We start from the raw sequence: 9267 nt of genomic DNA on the forward strand, positions 1-9267 counted from the left end.
CAGCAGTCTGCCTCTACTTCAGGCTAGTTAGTTACCCATCTTTCTCAGCAGTCTGCCTCTACTTCAGGCTAGTTAGTTACCCATCTTTCTCAGCACCAGGCTTAAAACAGTTCTTATCAGACTGAATAAGTGATTCAGATCTGTATATGTTAAAACATGAGCTGGCGAACACCCAGAAAAACTATTTTGTGTGGAGGTGCTGACCTACGGCGAATAAACTATCAACTATCAAAATAAAGAGAGTTGCACACTCCATATATAAACTCCCAGTCATTTACCAATGTTTCGGCATTACTATAGTTTATGTATCAGTACCTGAAGTCAAGGACAGGAAATCACTGAAAGAATGGATCGCAATGACATATATTCTCGTCATGTAAACTTCAGTAAATTTTTGTAAAACACAGTCTGACAAAGAGATGAAGAGAGAGAAAGAGAGAACGAGAGAAAGAGAGAGAGAGAGAAAGGGAGGGGGATCTCTACCATTAGTTCATTCTCTTGTAACTTATCTGTCTTGTGTAGATTTAAGGCGTACATTCGATGTACAGATTTAAGGAGTACCCTTCCTGTAATAGTTACACCAGGGTAGTTCCTGCTAGATTAGAGTTGGAGCAAAAACCTACAGGACGGTAACTCTCCAGAAACAAGGTGAAAGAGCCCTGAGCTACATCATCCAGAGAGTTATAGAGGTACAGAGAGATGATGATGAAACGGGGACGTTGTTTCTGCTTTCCAGAGGATCTAACCGATACATATAAATACGAACCGGGTTCCATTTTGAGAGTGATTTCTGAATGTTCTTCACCATCCAACGAGGGGTAACGGCAGCTCATGACTCCATAGGAGTAGAAGGTGATTAGTCTGAATGGTCCTGAGTAACAGAGGCAATGTCCCGAATGGCTCCCTGTTCCCTGTATACTACCAAGGTCCTATGGGCCCTGGTCAGAAGTAGAGCACTATAGAGAAGAGGCTGAGGGCCATTTGTGACGCACCCACCCGGAGAGAGACACTGGGACGCACAGAGCATCTTCTGTCCATAACAGTGTCATTAAATAACATTAAAACCGTCCAACCTGACAATGTGATCACTTCTGCTGTGTTCATAACAGTGTCGTTAACATTAAAACCATTCAACCTGACAATGTGATCACTGTGACAGGAAGGAAGTGATCTGATCTCACTACTAACAGACTTAGCAAAGAGCTCATACGTCAGAAATAAATCCAATGTACCCCTGGCATAGCACATCGCTGTCCAATGAAAACATCTTATCTCCAAAACAGAAACTTTCAGGAAATAAAAACCCCTGACATATTTGACCATGAACAAACATACAACGATGAGACTTTAGAAGCTATTTAAATAATAATACTGATCCTGTAGTTCTGAAATGTTCAGAGCACAATGAAGGGGAGTTACTGCTTTCAATATGTTCAGAGCTCACTGAGGGGAGTTACTGCTTTCAATACGTTCAGAGCTCACTGAGGAGAGTTACTGCTTTCAATACGTTCAGAGCTCACTGAGGAGAGTTACTTGCTTTCAATACGTTCAGAGCTCACTGAGGAGAGTTACTGCTTTTCAATACGTTCAGAGCTCACTGGAGGAGAGTTACTGCTTTCAATACGTTCAGAGCTCACTGAGGGGAGTTACTGCTTTCAATACGTTCAGAGCTCACTGAGGAGAGTTACTGCTTTCAATACGTTACAGAGCTCACTGAGGGGAGTTACTGCTTTCAATACGTTCAGAGCTCACTGAGGAGAGTTACTGCTTTCAATACGTTCAGAGCTCCCTGAGGGGAGTTACTGCTTTCAATACGTTCAGAGCTCACTGAGGGAGTTACTGCTTTCAATACGTTCAGAGCTCACTGAGGGGAGTTACTGCTTTCAATACGTTCAGAGCTCACTGAGGGGAGTTACTGCTTTCAATACGTTCAGAGCTCACTGAGGGGAGTTACTGCTTTCAATACGTTCAGAAGCTCACTGAGGAGAGTTACTGCTTCCAATACGTTCAGAGCTCACTGAGGGAGTTACTGCTTTCAATACGTTCAGAGCTCACTGAGGAGAGTTACTGCTTTCAATACGTTCAGAGCTCACTGAGGGGAGTTACTGCTTTCAATACGTTCAGAGCTCACTGAGGAGAGTTACTGCTTTCAATACGTTCAGAGCTCACTGAGGAGAGTTACTGCTTTCAATACATTCAGAGCTCACTGAGGAGAGTTACTGCTTTCAATACGTTCAGAGCTCACTGAGGAGAGTTACTGCTTTCAAATACGTTCAGAGCTCACTGAAGGGAGTTACTGCTTTCAATACGTTCAGAGCTCACTGAAGGGAGTTACTGCTTTCAATACGTTCAGAGCTCACTGAAGGGAGTTACTGCTTTCAATACGTTCAGAGCTCACTGAGGGGAGTTACTGCTTTCAATACGTTCAGAGCTCACTGAGGGGAGTTACTGCTTTCAATACGTTCAGAGCTCACTGAGGAGAGTTACTGCTTTCAATACGTTCAGAGCTCACTGAGGAGAGTTACTGCTTTCAATACGTTCAGAGCTCACTGAGGGAGTTACTGCTTTCAATACGTTCAGAGCTCACTGCGGAGAGTTACTGCTTTCAATACGTTCAGAGCTCACTGAGGGGAGTTTACTGCTTTCAATACGTTCAGAGCTCACTGAGGGGAGTTACTGCTTTCAATACGTTCAGAGCTCACTGAGGGGAGTTACTGCTTTCAATACGTTCAGAGCTCACTGAGGGGAGTTACTGCTTTCAATACGTTCAGAGCTCACCTGAGGGGAGTTACTGCTTTCAATACGTTCAGAGCTCACTGAGGAGAGTTACTGCTTCAATACGTTCAGAGCTCACTGAGGGGAGTTACTGCTTTCAATACGTTCAGAGCTCACTGAGGAGAGTTACTGCTTTCAATACGTTCAGAGCTCACTGAAGGGGAAGTTACTGCTTTCAATACGTTCAGAGCTCACTGAGGAGAGTTACTGCTTTCAATACGTTCAGAGCTCACTGAGGAGAGTTACTGCTTTCAATACATTCAGAGCTCACTGAGGAGAGTTACTGCTTTCAATACGTTCAGAGCTCACTGAGGAGAGTTACTGCTTTCAATACGTTCAGAGCTCACTGAGAGGGAGTTACTGCTTTCAATACGTTCAGAGCTCACTGAAGGGAGTTACTGCTTTCAATACGTTCAGAGCTCACTGAAGGGAGTTACTGCTTTCAATACGTTTCAGAGCTCACTGAGGAGAGTTACTGCTTTCAATACGTTCAGAGCTCACTGAGGAGAGTTACTGCTTTCAATACGTTCAGAGCTCACTGAGGGGAGTTACTGCTTTCAATACGTTCAGAGCTCACTGAGGAGAGTTACTGCTTTCAATACGTTCAGAGCTCACTGAAGGGGAGTTACTGCTTTCAATACGTTCAGAGTCACTTGAGGGAGTTACTGCTTTCAATACGTTCAGAGCTCACTGGGGGAGTTACTGCTTTCAATACGTTCAGAGCTCACTGAGGGGAGTTACTGCTTTTAATACGTTCAGAGCTCACTGAGGGAGTTCTGCTTTCAATACTTCAGAGCTCACTGAGGAGAGTTACTGCTTTCAATACGTTCAGAGCTCACTGAGGGGAGTTACTGCTTTCAATACGTTCAGAGCTCACTGAGGAGAGTTACTGCTTTCATACGTTCAGAGCTCACTGAGGAGAGTTACTGCTTTCAATACGTTCAGAGCTCACTGAGGGGAGTTACTGCTTTCAATACGTTCAGAGCTGACTGAGGAGAGTTACTGCTTTCAATACGTTCAGAGCTCACTGAGGAGAGTTACTGCTTTCAATACGTTCAGAGCTCACTGAGGAGAGTTACTGCTTTCAATACGTTCAGAGCTCACTGAAGGGAGTTACTGCTTTCAATACGTTCAGAGCTCACTGAGGAGAGTTACTGCTTTCAATACGTTCAGAGCTCACTGAGGGGGAGTTACTGCTTTCAACACGTTCAGAGCTCACTGAGGGGAGTTACTGCTTTCAATACGTTCAGAGCTCACTGAGGGGAGTTACTGCTTTCAATACGTTCAGAGCTCACTGAGGGGAGTTACTGCTTTCAATACGTTCAGAGCTCACTGAGGAGAGTTATCTGCTTTCAATACGTTCAGAGCTCACTGAGGAGAGTTACTGCTTTAAATACGTTCAGAGCTCACTGAGGAGAGTTACTGCTTTCAATACGTTCAGAGCTCACTGAGGAGAGTTACTGCTTTCAATACGTTCAGAGCTCACTGAAGGGGAGTTACTGCTTTCAATACGTTCAGAGCTCACTGAGGGGAGTTACTGCTTTCAATATGTTCAGAGCTCACTGAAGGGGAGTTACTGCTTTTAATACGTTCAAGAGCTCACTGAGGAGAGTTACTGCTTTCAATACGTTCAGAGCTCACTGAAGGGGAGTTACTGCTTTCAATACGTTCAGAGCTCACTGAGGAGAGTTACTGCTTTCAATACGTTCAGAGCTCACTGAGGGGAGTTACTGCTTTCAATACGGTCAGAGCTCACTTAGGAGAGTTACTGCTTTCAATACGTTCAGAGCTCACTGAGGGGAGTTACTGCTTTCAATACGTTCAGAGCTCACTGAAGGGGAGTTACTGCTTTCAATACGGTCAGAGCTCACTGAGGAGAGTTACTGCTTTCAATACGTTCAGAGCTCACTGAAGATGAGTTACTTGCTTTCAATACATTCAGAGCTCACTGAGGGGAGTTACTGCTTTCAATACGTTCAGAGCTCACTGAGGGGAGTTACTGCTTTCAATACGTTCAGAGCTCATGAAGGGAGTTACTGCTTTCAATACGTTCAGAGCTCACTGAGGGGGAGTTACTGCTTTCAATACGTTCAGAGCTCACTGAAGGGGAGTTACTGCTTTCAATACGTTCAGAGCTCACTGAGGGGAGTTACTGCTTTCAATACGTTCAGAGCTCACTGAGGGGAGTTACTGCTTTCAATACGTTCAGAGCTCACTGAGGAGAGTTACTGCTTTCAATACGTTCAGAGCTCACTGAGGGGAGTTACTGCTTTCAATACATTCAGAGCTCACTGAGGAGAGTTACTGTTTCAATACGTTCAGAGCTCACTGAGGAGAGTTACTACTTTCAATACGTTCAGAGCTCACTGAGGGGAGTTACTGCTTTCAATACGTTCAGAGCTCACTGAGGAGAGTTACTGCTTTCAATATGTTCAGAGCTCACTGAGGAGAGTTACTGCTTTCAATACGTTCAGAGCTCACTGAGGAGAGTTACTACTTTCAATACGTTCAGAGCTCACTGAGGGGAGTTACTGCTTTCAATACGTTCAGAGCTCACTGAGGAGAGTTACTACTTTCATATGTTCAGAGCTCACTGAGGAGAGTTACTGCTTTCAATACGTTCAGAGCTCACTGAGGAGAGTTACTGCTTTCAATATGTTCAGAGCTCACTGAGGAGAGTTACTGCTTTCATACATTCAGAGCTCACTGAGGAGAGTTACTGCTTTAATACGTTCAGAGCTCACTGAAGGGGAGTTACTGCTTTCAATACGTTCAGAGCTCACTGAGGGGGAGTTACTGCTTTCAATACGTTCAGAGCTCACTGAGGGGAGTTACTGCTTTCAATACGTTCAGAGCTCACTGAGGGGAGTTACTGCTTTCAATACGTTCAGAGCTCACTGAGGAGAGTTACTGCTTTCAATACGTTCAGAGCTCACTGAGGAGAGTTACTGCTTTAATACGTTCAGAGCTCACTGAAGGGGAGTTACTGCTTTCAATATGTTCAGAGCTCACTGAGGAGAGTTACTGCTTTCAATACGTTCAGAGCTCACTGAGGGGAGTTACTGCTTTCAATACGTTCAGAGCTCACTGACGGGAGTTACTGCTTTCAATACGTTCAGAGCTCACTGAGGGAGTTACTGCTTTCAATACGTTCAGAGCTCACTGAGGAGAGTTACTGCTTTCAATACGTTCAGAGCTCACTGAGGGGAGTTACTGCTTTAATACGTTCAGAGCTCACTGAGGGGAGTTACTGCTTTCATACGTTCAGAGCTCACTGAGGAGAGTTACTGCTTTCAATACGTTCAGAGCTCACTGAGGAGAGTTACTGCTTTCAATACGTTCAGAGCTCACTGAGGGAGTTACTGCTTTCAATACGTTCAGAGCTCACTGAAGGGAGTTTACTGCTTTCTATACGTTCAGAGCTTACTGGGGAGTTACTGCTTTCAATACGTTCAGAGCTCACTGAGGGGAGTTACTGCTTTCAATACGTTCAGAGCTCACTGGAGAGAGTTACTGCTTTCAATACGTTCAGAGCTCACTGAGGGGAGTTACTGCTTTCAATACATTCAGAGCTCACTGAGGAGAGTTACTGCTTTCAATACGTTCAGAGCTCACTGAGGAGAGTTACTTACTTTCAATACGTTTCAGAGCTTACTGAGGGGAGTTACTGCTTTCAATACGTTCAGAGCTCACTGAGGGGAGTTACTGCTTTCAATACATGTACAAAAATAAAAGTTCCAAGGTTTATATCTGACAGTGAAGTGGAGTTAACTATATGTGATTACAACCTAATTCCTATATAGTGCACTACTTTTGACCAGGGCCATTGGGCTATATAGGGAATATAGTGTCATTTGGGACTCACACAGTGTCTGAGATATCATTGTTTTGATAGAGAATGTTTAAGAGTCAAATACAACGCAATGTCATGTAATAAATGGTAGAATGAAGTGGTGCAGACCCCCTTTAACATCTCACATGGAATGGTAGAATGAAGTGGTGCTGACCCCCTTTAACATCTCATATGGAATGGAAGAATGAAGTGGTGCTGACCCCCTTTAACATCTCACATGGAATGGAAGAATGAAGTGGTGCTGACCCCCTTTAACATCTCACATGGAATGGCAACAGGAGTCGTAGCTGCTGGAAATGCTTTCATTGATTTCTACTAGTGTATATCCCAGGTTTTTTCGCCCAATTGAAATGGTGCCAGTGTGATGAGGTCATGCCCTCTGCATCGGTGCATGGCTGCAACTCACTGCTGTCAGTAATACAACACCTTGAACGTCCTGAGACAACATGACTATGGAATGAATCACGCTGCTGTCTATCTGACATGATTACGTCTGTGAGCAGCCAGCCAACCAGAGCATTCGACATACACAATGGATAAAGAAAACGAAACAGCCAATATCCGCTCTGTATTCTATACATCGATACTCTATAGTTTCTGTATTCTACACTGAACAAAAATATAAACGCAACATGTAAAGTTTTGATTCCATGTTTCAAGAGCTGAAATAAAAGATCCCAGGAATGTTCCATACGCACAAAAAGCTTATTTCTCTGAATGTTGTGCACAAATGTGTTTTACTTCCCTGTTAGTGAGCATTTCTCATTTGCCAAGATAATCCATCCACCTGACAGCTGTGGCATATCAAGAAGCTGATTAAACAGCACGATCATTACACAGGTGCACCTTGTGCTGGGGACAATAAAAGGCCACACTAAAATGTGCAGTTCACACAGCACAATGCCACAGATGTCTGTGGGGAGCATACAACCCTTCTGTGGGAAAATCTTATTCTGATTGGCATGGCTCCCAAGTGGGTGGGCCTATGCCCTCCCAGGCCCACCCATGGCTGCGCCCCTGCCCAGTCATGTGAAATCCATAGATTAGGTTCTAATGAATCGATTTCAATTGACTGATTTCCTTTAATGAACTGTAACTCAGTAAAATATTTGAAATGATTGCACGTTGCGTTTATATTTTTGTTCAGTATATATAAGAGGTCATCTTTACCTTTTGGCACATTGATTTTGAAGATTAAAATAATTATCATTTTTTCGCAGATAGTGCATGGAGCTGTACAACAACATAGAGAAAAATACTCTGATAGTGGACGGAGCACTGTGAACATCTATAAATGTCTCGTTAGAACGACCAGCTCCTTTTAAAAACTCCAGGAGAAACAGAACAGAAGAATTACAAGCTCATTCCGAACAAAAATAAGAAAATGAAGACAAAATGCTAATTTGATATGTCATCGATACAAAAAAATGGTCCCATCTTGTGTTGAAGATGTCTTGGGTTTATACAAGGGGAGGGGCTCAGAAGAGAGAGGGGTGTTATGGGGGGGGTTGTAGTTTTTCCTCTTGAACTGAGCCAGGCAGTGTCTATCTGAAGGACAGCGACAACAAGACGGCCATATTCTGCCTACAAAACAGAGGGGCGGGGGGGGTTGAAGGTCACTGGAAGCATTTATTTATCTCCCTTCTGAAGGAAGATAAATACACAACTCAGCCTAGCAAAGCTCACTGAGACAATACCCAAACAAAACAAAGTTCCCACAAAAAGATAAAACTGTTTTAAAGGCTTCATATTTTTTCTGACAAAAACTGAAACAACCAGGAAAGAAAAAACAAAGCAGAAACAAACAGCCATGGTAGTTTATAAAGAAGAACTACAAGAATGTTTCTCATGCAGATATTACGGTCCTCTTCAGGGGTTAAAGGAAGTGGGGGAGTCTGGGTAATGTAGTCATCATGCAGCTCTGGCATTGCAGCTTCAGTTGTGCTGGGGGAAGAGGGGGCGTGAGCAGGTAGTGGGAAGGGAGGGGGTCTGAAGAAGGTACGTGGAGCGGAAGAGGGGTGGAGAGGAAGGGGGACTTGAGCAGGTAGTGGAGGGAGATAGGGGGGGGGAGGAGGAAGGGGGACTGAAGCAGGTAGTGGAGGGAGATAGGGGGTGTGGTAGGAGGAAGGGGACGTGAGCAAGGTAGTGGCAGGAGATAGGAGGTCTGAGGAGGTAGTGGAGGAGATAGAGGTCACTGGGAGTGGGAGGGGGGGGGACTGAGCAGTGAGTGGCAGGAGATAGGGAGAGGAAGAGGGACTGAGCAGTAGGGAGCGGAGATAGGGAGGTGGGAGAAGGAAGAGGACTGGCACGGAAGTGAGGGAGATAGGAGGGTGGAGAGGCAAGGGGACTGAGCAGGAAGTGGAGGGAGATAGGAGGTCGAGGAGGTAGTGGGAGGGATAGGGAGGTGGGAGGAGAAGGGGACTGGAGCAGGAAGCTGGAGGAGAGATAGGGAGGTGGGGAGGAGAAGAGAGACTGAGCAGGAGTGAGGGAGATGGGAGGTGGGAGGAGGAAGAGGGACATGAAGCAGCGCAATGGAGGAGATAGGGGTGCTGGGAGGAGGAGGGGGACTGAGCAGGTAAGGGAGGGGAGATAGGGGGGTCTGAGAGAGGTAGTGGAGGGAGATAGGGAGGTGGAGGAGG

The 9267-nt window shown here is 45.0% G+C and overlaps 1 protein-coding gene across 1 annotated transcript in view; it reads right to left on the reverse strand.

The window, feature by feature from the left end:
• Positions 1-6709: 6709 nt before the first annotated feature.
• The window catches only part of LOC112074783 (neurite extension and migration factor-like), an 8182-nt gene continuing 5624 nt past the window's right edge, over positions 6710-9267 (reverse strand). Inside the window, 2 exon segments of the mRNA XM_070440673.1 lie at positions 6710-8174; positions 8176-8212. Of these exon segments, the coding sequence (XP_070296774.1) occupies positions 8040-8174; positions 8176-8212 (172 nt within the window). The 3' untranslated portion in view covers positions 6710-8039.

The sequence above is a fragment of the Salvelinus sp. IW2-2015 genome, unplaced genomic scaffold (genome assembly GCF_002910315.2).
Source record: "Salvelinus sp. IW2-2015 unplaced genomic scaffold, ASM291031v2 Un_scaffold2814, whole genome shotgun sequence".
NCBI classification, from domain to species: domain Eukaryota; kingdom Metazoa; phylum Chordata; class Actinopteri; order Salmoniformes; family Salmonidae; genus Salvelinus; species Salvelinus sp. IW2-2015.